This window comes from Lichenostomus cassidix, chromosome 6 (genome assembly GCF_008360975.1).
Source record: "Lichenostomus cassidix isolate B80296 chromosome 6, HeHo_3.0, whole genome shotgun sequence".
Classification (NCBI taxonomy): Eukaryota; Metazoa; Chordata; class Aves; order Passeriformes; family Meliphagidae; genus Lichenostomus; species Lichenostomus cassidix.
The window spans coordinates 33,443,330-33,455,713 of NC_139487.1; the positions used below are offsets into that span (position 1 = coordinate 33,443,330).

The following is a 12,384-nucleotide window of genomic DNA, read 5'->3' on the forward strand; positions in this document are numbered from 1 at the left end:
AACCCCAAGCTGGGTTGTTGGTTTTCTTTCAAGTGCCTGTTGTAAAATCCACTGGAGTTAGGCCAGAGCACCCCAGCTGGGGAATTGTATCTCCTCTGGCTGTCCAGAGCACATGGATTCATGGCAATCTCCACGAGAACCCCAAAGGACTGTCAGAAGAGTGGGAGTTGTAAGGAGATTTTCTCAGCTGTCAGGGAAGGAATTGTTCCCTGGCAGGGTGGGCAGGCTCTGGCACAGGGTGCCCAGAGAAGCTGTGGCTGCCCCTGGATCCCTGGCAGTGTCCAAGGCCAGGTTGGACATTGGGGCTTGGAGCAGCCTGGGACAGTGGAAGGTGTCCCTGCTTTTTCAGCTTCTCCCCCCTTCCTTGGGCACCTCCTTCTCCTCAACCAACCTCCCAGTGGTGGGAAAAGCCACTCCAGCAATGCTGTGGTCACCAGCAGCACATGTGGCAAAGGCAGCATCAAACAGAAAAAACTTCCCAAAATTTGCTTCCTCTCGGGATTTTCTTCCTTTAATTTACTTGTATTATTTTTGGCCGTGGTGCATTGAGTGGATGATCAGGTTCTCAGGAGGTCATGGATAAAAGGTGAAGTTATGAAGCTTTCCCTCTCAGGTTCTGCAGGTGTTTGGATTTAAATATTCCCTGTTTCCAGCTGGATTAAACCCAGCTCTGGTCTATCTGGGAGATATTTTTATGCCCTCTAAGCGGATTCTCCAGCTGATCTGTCACAGCTATGAGAGAAAGGAAAAAAGAAAAACAAAACATTGTTGTATTGTAATCTCAAATGTTTGCCAGGGTTTCACAGATATGAAAGGAAAGGATTTAAACAAATCCATAATTTATTATTTGCCCTGGTGGATTTGCAGGCTCTATTAGAGACACACAAGATGGATATGGATATTTTTTTGTGGCACCTGGGACAACAGAGAGGTCACAGGGGGCAACTCAGGAGCTCCAAGTTGTCTCTTCCCTGACCCAGCCTTATTCCTACTTTCCCGATATCTGTTTGCTTGCTATTCCCAGTGTTCAGAGGCTTTGCAGCAAGGCTGGGGCAAGGAGCCCATGGAATCTGTTTTTCCAGACATTTTCTTTGCTGCAGACAGGTCAGGGCCGATGGGTTGGTGTTTGCCTTTCACTTCCTGCGTGGAGCAAATCCAATAAATTAATTCTGACTGAAATTTAATTAAAATTTGGGAATTGGGTGGGTTTTACTGTGGTGGAGATGGCTCAGCTCAAGCTTCTCTTCCCAGGGAGTGCTCCTGACAGCCTGAGCCAAGTGATTTTTGGGATGGATTTCCCCATGGATGAGGTTCCTGTTTTGTGCTGAGGACTTTGCTTTCTGAGTTGGATTCTTTGGGAGAAGCTTGGAAGGAGAGCGTGTAGATCTCTGGTCTTTTGGGCATCTCCTCCTGGGAATTCCCTTATTCTCACCTACATGTCCCTAGTGACAGACCTGTATAGGCTGATTTTGGTGGGAATGAACCCCAGAAAGAAAATCCAACCTGGTGCTTACTGGAAATATTCCATGATTTCCATCCTTTAACCCCGAAGCAGCAAACACAGACAATGCCTTTTTATCTGTAAAAACAGGGAAAAAATACAATCAGCAATTAATTGAGGAAAACCCCAAATCTTTATTAACTTGAGGGGTGTTTTCCCTTTGATTCCAACTTTTTTCCCTCTGGATTTTCCCATAGCATTGCCCACAGTGACACCTGCTGGAATCCGGGACAAGGTTGGCTTGCAGGCCCTCCTGAGCAAGTCCTGCCAGGGATTCATTAGGGAAAAAAATGAAGGGAACAGTCCATGTGGTCATGGAGACACCTGTGGCCACCCAAGGAATGGCCACCAGGCTTGGAATGTTTGGAATATGGAGCTGGAGACCTCCAGCAATGGGATCAGTCGGTAAAACCCAGCTTTAAACCCTTTTTTAGGGTTTCTCTTGGAGGAAGGGTTGGACTGGGAGTGATTGCTGATTCCTCCTGGCCAGCGTTTTGGAGGTGAAGGAAGAACCAGTTCTGTGCCCCTTGGAATTGGTGATGGATATGTGATGGAAATCAAGGTGTGAGCTTCCATCAGGAAAACCTTGTGGTCAGAATGTAGGGAAACAAAGTAGGATCACAGAGAAATTCACCTCTAAAATGCACACTGGGATCAGCAAGAGTTCATTTCTCCAAAATCTTTCCGATCTCAAGACTCATTCCAGGTTCCTATGCCCTCTGCTAAAATTTTCAGCAGCCCAGTAACCATTTAGGCAACATGAATTGCTGGAATAGCCCACATCCTATGGCTAATACAGCATTAGGAATTGGGGCTGACATGGTTTAATCCTGTGCTGTCCCTGGTTGCTTTGGGGTTGGAAAAGGGGATGGCAAATCCTGGTCCTGGAGTCAGACCGAGCACGCTGAGAACTCCAGGGATTTGCAGGTGTCCTGAAGGTCTCAGCTCACTCTTTTCTTGCTTCCTATCAAGTGGAAATATTGAAATTATTCCAACTCACCAAAGCTAGTCCCACTTTAAAAAGGGAGAATTTTGAGGGGTGTGTGAAGGGAGTCAGGTATTTTTGTGGAAATTCCTTTTTTTCCATAATTTCCTTGCAGTCAGCTCTCAGAGGTGTGATATGGGCAAGGAAACAGCCCAGCTTTGCCAGGGGGATGCTCCATATCCCTGATTTTCCCCAGCAGATGGGATGGGAGGGGTCAGGGCAGCATCTCCCCAAAGCCCCTGCCCGAGACACTAAGGAGCACTCAGATCCTTTTCCTGACTCCTTTTGTTTTCCAGCAGCACCAGACGTCCCATCTGGAATGAAACATGAGCTCTCCCAGACTCAGCACAGCTCCATTTTCCTCCCAAAAATCAGGGAGAAATTCCCCCTCTCCCCCCACCCAGCCAGTTATATTCTGGGAAAGGTTGAAACTCAGCTTCTAGAGGTGTCTTGGGATGATCCAAGTCTGTGGCTCTTCACCTGAAGGTCATGGAAAACCGGGATCTTTGTGCTTCAGGTGCTCTTCCTGTGTTCAGCCTGACCCTTGTGCTGAGAAAAAAAGCCTTAATAACTCCAAATTAATGGAAAATGAAGATAAGTGACTGGTGGGAATTTGGAGGAAAGTGGGGAGAAGCAGCTCCTTGCTGGGAAAGCTGAGGATGCTGCTGGAGTAGGGAAGGAGGATGTCCTCAGTCAGGGGAAGGGATGAGCTCTGCTCCTCCCATCCTGTGATTTCTGTCCACTGGGAGCGACGGGAAATGGGAATAAGGTGGCTTTGATCTGCTCCTGTCCCGAGAGTTGCCCTGTGTGGGATGGGATCCCATCTCCATTTTGGTCAGACTCATCTGCTTGCAAATCCAAATGGCCATTTCCCAAATTCCTGCACAGAAAGCTGCAAAAAACCAGAATTTGGAGTTTAAAAAAGCACTGGTGAAGGAATTTTGGGATCTTTGTGTCCTTGCCTGGTAAGGAAGGGGTCAGCTGTGCCTCATGCCAAAAATATGACTGAGATTACATTTCCCAGCCTTGCTCTGGTTTTCTTTTCAGGACTGATTTAAGAGATGCTCCCCCAAAAAATCTGCTTTAAAGCACAAACTAGATGGAAAAAGTCAAATATTTCTAAGTGGGGTCATTGTATGAGGGAGATGTTGCTGCTGCAGGGTCAGTTCTTGATGTGCTTCATCTTGCAGAAATCTCAACTTTCACCATCTTAATTCAGAACGTGATTGATTTTTTTCTTTACACCTTCCTGTTTAGTTACCAGTTGTCCAAAGTCCTGGAATAAGTTGGAGGCAGTGGAAAGGTCCTGTAAAATTTTCTTCCAAGCAAAGTTGAAATAGGTTTATGCAGCTCCAGCCATGTCAATTTTAGCAGCAGGAAGTCTATGAAATAGTAAAAAATACTGATTTCTGCATTTAGGGAGAAGATATTTTGCATTTCTATTGTCAAATACAGTTTTTAGCCCAATTTTCCAAGTCCTGTTGTCAAGGAGACAGTGGCAACCCAGGTGAGGGGCTTAAGGCAGCTTCTTTCTCCGTTGGGAAAAGTTGTTATTGATGTTTAAAAAATTGAGATTTCAGCTTTTCCCATTTTCTGCACAGAGTGAAAGTTTACTTGCCGCTTTAATAAATACATTTGGGGCAAACATTTGATCTTTTGGAAGTGTGATTCGCTTCCAGCACTCCTTGTTGTGCAGGCTGGGAATAGAGGCTGACTTTGTGTCATGTGGGCTGATAAAACTCTGCGTTTTTTGTACCTTTTGGGGAGTTAATGAGAGGGATCAAGGGAAAAGGAGGATATTTTCCAGCAACAGTCAGAATCCATGGGGATGTAACAGGGAATATGAGCTGAGAGAGTGTTTAATTCATCTACCAAACTCAGGACTGGCTGTCACCTGCACACAGCCCTCAAACTGGAAGCAACTGGTAAATGCAGGGGTTGAAACTGGGAAAATTACCTGTTCCAGTAAAAGTCTGTAGGGATTGGATAAATCCAATGTTTCCTGTGATTTTCCTTCCGGGAAAGTTGGTTTCCAGTGATCATTTGAAGGGCATTTGCATATGGAGATGTACAGTCTCCTTGTTGGGTTAGAGCACAAAAAGAAAATACATTGCATAGCAGGTGACTAAAAAAGTGTCTGAATACATTGAATTAATGTGCATTTTTTATTCCTCATGATGGATTCCGGAATGAGGTTGGATCCTCGTGGCAATGCAAATACCTGGTGTGAATAAGCATGCAAAATTTTGAGAAAATGAAGAAAAAGAAATGAAACAAATGGGCTGATTTAAGTTGTTTACTTCCAGTTTCATTTTGGCAAGGAGTTGATTCCCATTCTAATAACTGTGGAACAGACCTGTGGATTTAGGGAGGGCAATTGGTTTTCCACGCACATTCTTCCATGATGAGGAGAAAAACCAAATCAGAGCTATTTGGGAAGGGATTGAAGAGCAGCTCTTTCCTTGCATTTCAATGAAATTTAATTAAACCCCTATGGACTTGAGCTGCTGGTGATTGGAGAGAGGTTTTGTGGTGCAGTGACATCATGGGATTCTGGTTCTGCTTGGATTTCCTCAAAGGTCCTGTGTGTTAATGTCCAAAGGAGGCTGGGAATGTCATGGAATTGGAGAGATTTCAATCCTACAAAAACCTAAAATTACATGTATGTGACCGGCCCAGGGCACACAAATGTTTAAATTTTTAATTTCTTAACTTTTTTTTTTAAATTGTATTTTTATTTTTACTGAATTTTCCTGTTTGCCAATTTTTACCCAGGGTGACTGATGAATTAATTCCACTCTGTTGCCTGGGGATCCTTTATCTAATTACCGATTCTCAGCTAATTCTCCACATTTCACAGTCATTATCTGTGAGTCTGGTATTATTTGAATTCCCAAGCAAAGCTTTTTGGGGTTTTGACCCCAATTTGTGGCTTGATCTGTGGCTGAATATTATTATTGCCTTTCCCCCAACTAATTTGTTATCTCCTATTGCTCCTGCGAATAAATCCTATTTTTTTTAATATCAGTTCATCTTGTTTTCCTGGAAAATCTTGTTGCCGAAGCTCCTCTCCCCTTTCTCCTGACCCCATATTACTCTCACCCTCTGCTCTCTTAATCCTTGAACTCCTTGACTTCTCCCTCTTTATCTTTGAGGTTGCTCTTGACCTTTTGCCTTCTTCACATCCATCTGTATCTGTGACCTTCCCAGCTTTCTCAGCATCCTCTCCTTCCCCCGTTTCTCATCCTCCCTAAATTCCTGCTTCTTCTCAGAAGACAGTCCTTAAAAAGATAAAAGTTGGAAGCACAACAAATCCTCACCCACCCAAGCCCCCTTCTCTCCAGCCAGTCCCGAGGGCATTCCAGGAATGGCAGAAGGAAAGGGCCAGGAGCTCCTTCCATCTCAGGCACCTTCCCTTTGGAAAGCAGGAACCTTGTTGCCTTTTGGGTGTTCCTGAAGATTGCACTCCACAAGGGCTGGGTTCAAGTCCAGTGGCAGGTAAAAGAAAGGTGATAAACTCACAGCTAAAAGGACACTGTTGTGTTTTCCATGACTACAAGATGATACCATTGAGATTTTCCCTATTTCACTCTCAGCACAGCACAGGGAAATGCAGATACAGCGAACAGCAATGCCAACCCCCAAAAGAAACAACCAGAAATTAAAGCAATCATTTAGCCAAAGAACTTGAAATGAGGAACATTTCTCACATCTTTGCATTTCAGGAACAGCAGGGCCCTGTTGTTATCCCCTTTGGCTTACCCATTTCAGTTTGTACCCCGTGGATTAGGTGTAGGCTGTACTTGCTTTTGCTGTAACAAAATAATTATTGAATATACTTTTTTGGCTGTCCCCATGCATCCTTTTAGATTCCTTTTCCCTGGAGCAATCCATGTGCCTGAAGCACATATTATATCTTGATATAATACAGATTTTATCTTCATAAAGCCTCAGTCAAGGACAGATGAACTCAGTGTGTGGAGTCACCTCTTAATCATATAATTTAATTTTAAGGAATTACTCTTGGACCAGAGCTATGGATTTAGTAATCCTCATGTGTCCCAACTATATTCTATCCTATAATTCCATGATTTGCATTATCCAGAAGCTGTGCTATGGCCATGCCCAAACAGCTCCTTTAGGTGTATTAAGAGCCTTGTTCTGGGTTGGTTTTGCAGGAATTGGAATCAACCCAAGAAGTGCAGAAGGGCCCACAATTGGAGGAGACAGCCTGAGTGTCCAGCTCATGCCCAGGGCTGTGTTTTCCTCAGCGCTGTCACAGCCCATTAAGAAGCCACAGGGAATCAGTGCAGTAGAAATGTTTCCCAAAAGGATCTGACAGGGAGACAGGCTCCAGTCACTGTCACAGCACAGCTTCTGCTCTAAAATACATGCTCAGAGTGCTGGTGGGAGTTCAAAGAGCTGCATTTTTAAGGAGGAGGAGTAAGTTTGTAATCCATCAGTAAGAAAAAACAAGATTTCCTGCAGGGCATTGCAGCTCAGATCGAGCTGACTGAAAATCCCAGGGTCGTGGAATGGTTTGGGTTGGAAGGGTTTTTAAATCCCATCCAGTGTCACCCCTGCCATGGCAGGGACACCTTCCACTGTCCCAGGCTGCTCCAAGCCCCAGTGTCCAACCTGGCCTTGGACACTGCCAGGGATCCAGGGGCAGCCACAGCTTCTCTGGGCACCCTGTGCCAGGGCCTGCCCACCCTGCCAGGGAACAATTCCTTCCCAATATCCCATCTCTCCCTGCCCTCTGGCAGCGGGAAGCCATTCCCTGGGTCCTGTCATTCCAGACCCTCAGAAACAGTCTCTCTCTATCTTTCTTGTAGGCTCCCTTCAGGAACTGGAAGGCCACAGTTGGGTCACCTTCCTCATCTCCTTTCCCAATTCTGTGCTCCATAATTATAGTGGAATAAAGGTCATGAGTTCACCTTCTCTTCCCCTCAGCCCTGCATCTTCCTAATACTTGAATTTCCCACTTTTTGCCCCTAGTTAAGCTGCTCTTTGGGTATTGAGATGTCTTGAGTGTCAAAAATTAGGGATAAATGAGGAGAGGACCACAAAAGGATAATCCTTTAGTTTGGCTATTTCAAGGAGCAGCATTTTTAGCTAATTCCTGGGAGTAGGACACACTGTAAAACCAGAGAAACACATCTATGTGATTCTTGAGGAATTCAGTACAGAAGACTGATATTTACCTGCTTGGTTTTGTACCATTTTCAGCAAATAAATATTTTTTTTCCATTTTATGTTGTTAGTATTTCTGTTGTCATTTTAAACATGAAAGGATGTTTAAGGCAGCAAATCCAGAGCAGGAAAAAGAAATCTTCTAAAAGCTCCTTCTGTTTGGAGTTTTGCTGACAGTTCTGCGAATACTTTTTAAAGCACCAGCAAAATAACATCTTTAGGTTATTTTTATTTTAACTACACCCTGGATGCAGTGGGTGGGACATGGAGAACTGTCCTCAACCCCGCGTTGCCCTCACTGGTTTGTGTGGTGCAAACCCAGCTCCAGGGAGTCCAACTCCTCATCTCAAAGCCACCTTTGTGCCTCTGCTCCCCGAGGGGACCTTCGGCGCCATGGGCTCTGCAGCATTCCAAACGCCCCATTTCCCTCCTTTTTCCAAACATTCTCAGCATAAACACCGCAGTCAGAGGCATCCAGCTGGAGGAAAAATGAGGTTTTCTGAAGTTTAACTGATGGGTTGGTCTTGAGTATGCAGGTTTCTCCGTGAGGCCTGGTCCAGCTCTCAAACATCTCATTTTTAGCTGAGGTTTCTCCATGAGGGCTAATTGAGGTTTCTCTGCGAGGTCTGGTCAAGGTTGCTCCATGAGGCCTGGGCAGACTCTCAAACATCTCATTTTCAGTTGAGATATCTCGTTAGGCCCGGTCCAGCTCACAGACATCTCATTTTTAGTCAAGGATTCTCCACAAGGTTTTTCCATGAGGAAAACCTGGTTGAGGTTTCTCCAGGACGCCTGGGTAGGCTCTCAAACATCTCATTTCCAGACAAAGTTTCTTCATGAGGCCGAATTGAGAGTTCTCCCCAAGAGCTGGTTGAGGTTTCTTCACAAGGCCTGGTTGGGCTCTCAGATGTCTCACACTTGGTGGTGTTTGGAAGCAGAAGCTCCAGCTGAAGGTTGTGACTGATCAAACAAGGTCGGTGGGACAAAGTCATGAAGGTCTAAAGTTGCAAAGGTGACTCTTTCTGTGTGGTGGGTGAGATGTGGCCTGGTGTGTTGGGGACAAGGAAATTAATCACACAATTACCTTTTCTGAGAGGAATGGAATGGGTTGGTCACTGAAATACGGTCTTTACATTGCTCACACCATTGCTTTGGATCCTGGATCTCTGGGAGATTTTGGTCACAGGGAGCACTGGGACTCAAAAAAGGAGTTTTTTGATGACATTTGGTGCTTTGGACCCTATTGTTTCTAATTTTGTCTGTTTACAAGACAAGTTGGTCTCATAAAAATTCAAATTGATCACACACAAACATCCAATCACTCCTGAAGAGAACTTGCATTGGGTGTTTCTCCACTCAAAGCACTCTTTGACGTTCTGCACGGGATGAGGGATTTCATAAAACGGGATATTTACCCTTTTTAGAGCACAATCTGACTCGACCATGAGCTTGGTAGTTCTCCTGTGGGACACCTAGAGCAGGGCATGGAGACTCAGCTATGTCTTATCCTGTCAAACCTGCTGAGTTGGCATTTTCCCCATCCTGATGCTGGGATTTTTTCAACATTTTAAGTAACACTGACTATAGAAGAAAGGGGAAAAAAACCCCTGACATTTTTATACAAGCTGTTCTTAGTGGAGGAGCATGGATCTCCAAGAAGGCTCCATGCAGGGCTAAAAGCCAGAACCTTGTCTTTATTTCCACTTTATTTCCACCTGAGCAAGCTCTTGGGTGTCTGGCACACCCAGCACTGTTCTCCCAGACCAAACAGACAGAAAGAACTCCATTAGAAGGGCAAAGCACATGGATGAGTGGATCTGTGCTAGAAAAGGGGGATTTAAGAGGAGGAGGATGGGGAGGATGGGTTTTTTCAAGCAGGAAGAATTGCAGGTGGAATTAGCTGTGAAGAAATGGCTTGGAATACATAAACATGAGGATGTGGGAGGTAGGAAGGGCATGGAAAGAGGAGCAGGTCAGGCGAAATGAAAGCTCTGAGTGACTGGGCACTCAGGGAGCGACTGGATGTGACTGTGACTGGAATGTTGGAAGAAAGACTTGGCTGAGATTAGAGCTCAGTTTAAAAAAGAGGAGACAAAATACGCTGAAGTGAGAGGCAGTTTAGCTAAATTTTAGCTTTAGCTCATATTTGTTTTCCTTCCATTCCTTTGGCAAGGTTCTGGGCAGGAAGTTTGGGAAGACTCATGCATGGAAATAGTCAGGACTCATGGGCTGGGAAGAGCCAAGTGTGGGAAGAGCTCTGGATGGGAATGGTTTGGTAGAATTTATGGGTTGGGAAGTTTGGGAGAACTCTTTGGTGGGAATGGGATACAGCAGCAGCACTGAGACTCAGTTCTGCACTGGTTGCTGCTGGTGGTTTTTGCTGACCAAGAGCAAGAAATGGCCTTTAAGGAAGCAGGTTTATAACATGAAATTGCCCAGAAATCACATTAAAAGTGCCATTAATGGATGCAATGAATATAGGTTGCCTGTAGTCAGTTTGGAAGCCTTTAGCCCAGTATTTCCAGTCATTACATTTTTGGGTGCCTACCAGATTCCACTTAAAGGGATCTGATCCCAACACCTAAAATCAGGGAATGTCACCTTGAATGGTCAAAAATGTGCACCTTCAATATGCTCTCCAGAAACACCCCACATAAGCAGTAAGTTTCTAAAGCAAGTTTGTGCCCAGATCTCCTCCAGGCTTTTTTTTTTTCCTCCCTCTTCCCACTGTGGCACATGAAAATGGGAAAAGCTGTGATTTTCAGATCCTTGGAGACCTGTCAGGGTCATAGCAACCCACAAAACGCTGTTCCTGACCCACATTCTCCAGTCCTTTTTCTGAAGAGTGACATGGTAATATTGAGGATTTCAGATTCAGATGGAGAACTATGTATTTTTTAATCTATTAATGTCCTGGGGAGTGTGAAAATTATTAATTACTGCTTTGATTTGGTGATTTGAATTACTCAGAGTTTCTTGTTTTGGTTGGTGGAAGCATCCACAGCCTTAACTCTGTGTATTTGCAAGACCAACAGACATTTATCCCACAGAAGATGTAGGAGAGGTTGGGTGGGAACCTCTTGGCATCTCTCAGCCTTTTCCTGCTCTTGGTTGAATTTGCAGGGGGCAAAGCATCTGGGATAAAAATTCCAAGGTTTGGGGGGGAATCTAAATATCAATTCAGAGTCTTAATTTAGAAAATATTTGGGTTTTTTGGTGATGTATAAGTGCACAGTGCTTTTGATGGGGTGACACAAGGGATGAAGGCATTTATTATGTTTAGATGCCAGCAGTGATAAGCTGTGACATCAATTTAGCAAGGACCATTCCACAAAATAAGGCAAAAAGGGACAGATTAAACAACTGTAATAACAGCAGAAGAGCAAAACTTATTTATTGAATAAAGCCCTTGCTAGCAAAGCTGGAAAATCACCAAAACCAACACAAAAATAAAGAAGGAAAATAATCATTTTTACACCAGACTTCTTATTGCAGTTTAGTTTGTGTAGAATATTCCCTGTTGGAAATTCCTCTGTCTCGTTGACATGCTAAAAATGGATTTAGGCTGTGAGGATAATTCATCTGGGCACAAACTGGCACCAGCACAGCCAGAAGAAAAATGGGCAAGCCACAAACGCTTCCAGTTTAATTATTCTGTTCCTTGCCACAGGACAATCTTTAAGTCACAGCCAATGTCAGGCTGGGATAAAATGGGTCTAGGATGGTGTTCTTGCAAAGCTGCCAAAATATGGGCTGGAGAACAGGTTCTGCTTTTATTTGATCATCTTAACTTAGGGTTTTTTTCCTTTTCAGACTCACTACGAGAGCGGAGAGTACATTATCCGGCAAGGGGCTCGAGGGGACACCTTCTTTATAATCAGCAAAGGAAAGGTGAGTTCATGCCCTCCCAGGGCAGGGGGCTCCCAAAATCCCACTCAAGCCTCTCTCTCTCCCCCCTCCCTGACACACAAGGGTGGCAGCACTTGACATTTAATTCAACTCCTCGGCTGGGCCAGGAAGGAAGAGCGGCCTGAAGGGCTAAAAATGAAATGCCATGCTGGTTGTGCTCCCAGGGAACACTTTGGGGTGGAAACTGTTGTTGAGTCCCTGGGTAAAAAATGAAAAAACTCAATTTGTTTCAAAGCAAACCCTACAATACTCCATGATTTCTTTGCTAAGCATCTCCCTTCCAAGGCTGGCTTCTGGGTTTCATTCCCATGGCTCTCTCTTCCCAGCCTCTCCAAATAATAGGAAGGCAGGGATGTCTGAGCTCTCTCCATGGGGAAGAAAAAAGGTCTAAGTTTCTCTTCCACTGGTCACAGGGAAAATATGCTTTCTGACCTCTTTCCCCATAAAATCCTGATGGGATTTTATAGACCAAGTTTGTTCCTTCCATTCAACAATTATTTATAGTTCTTTTAGCATTCCTAATACACTTGAGAGACACTTGGCTGCTTTCCATGTAGCAGGATGGAGATTTTGGAGGGAATACACAGTGATTTCCAGCTGCCAACTCGTTTTCCACCATCATCTTCCACTTTCTGGGAGCTAGTCTTTATTGGAAGGAAAAAAATGGTCTTTTTCAGATCAGTAAAAATGTCATGGATAAGTTTCTGAAATGAAGATAATAATGAGCTGCAGAAATCCAAGGTTGTTGGTTTGATGCCCTTTTGCTTCCCTTCACCCAGAAATAATATTCCCTCTT

The 12,384-nt window shown here is 44.5% G+C and overlaps 1 protein-coding gene across 3 annotated transcripts in view; it reads left to right on the forward strand.

Annotated features, from left to right (window-relative positions):
* Positions 1 to 12,384, forward strand: part of PRKG1 (protein kinase cGMP-dependent 1) — a 295,495-nt gene that overhangs the window by 215,465 nt on the left and 67,646 nt on the right. For all 3 annotated transcript variants that reach the window (XM_085064468.1, XM_085064466.1, XM_085064469.1), the window contains exon 6: positions 11,493 to 11,570. In XM_085064468.1, the coding sequence (XP_084920594.1) occupies positions 11,493 to 11,570 (78 nt within the window). The remainder of the gene's footprint in view (positions 1 to 11,492; positions 11,571 to 12,384) is intronic.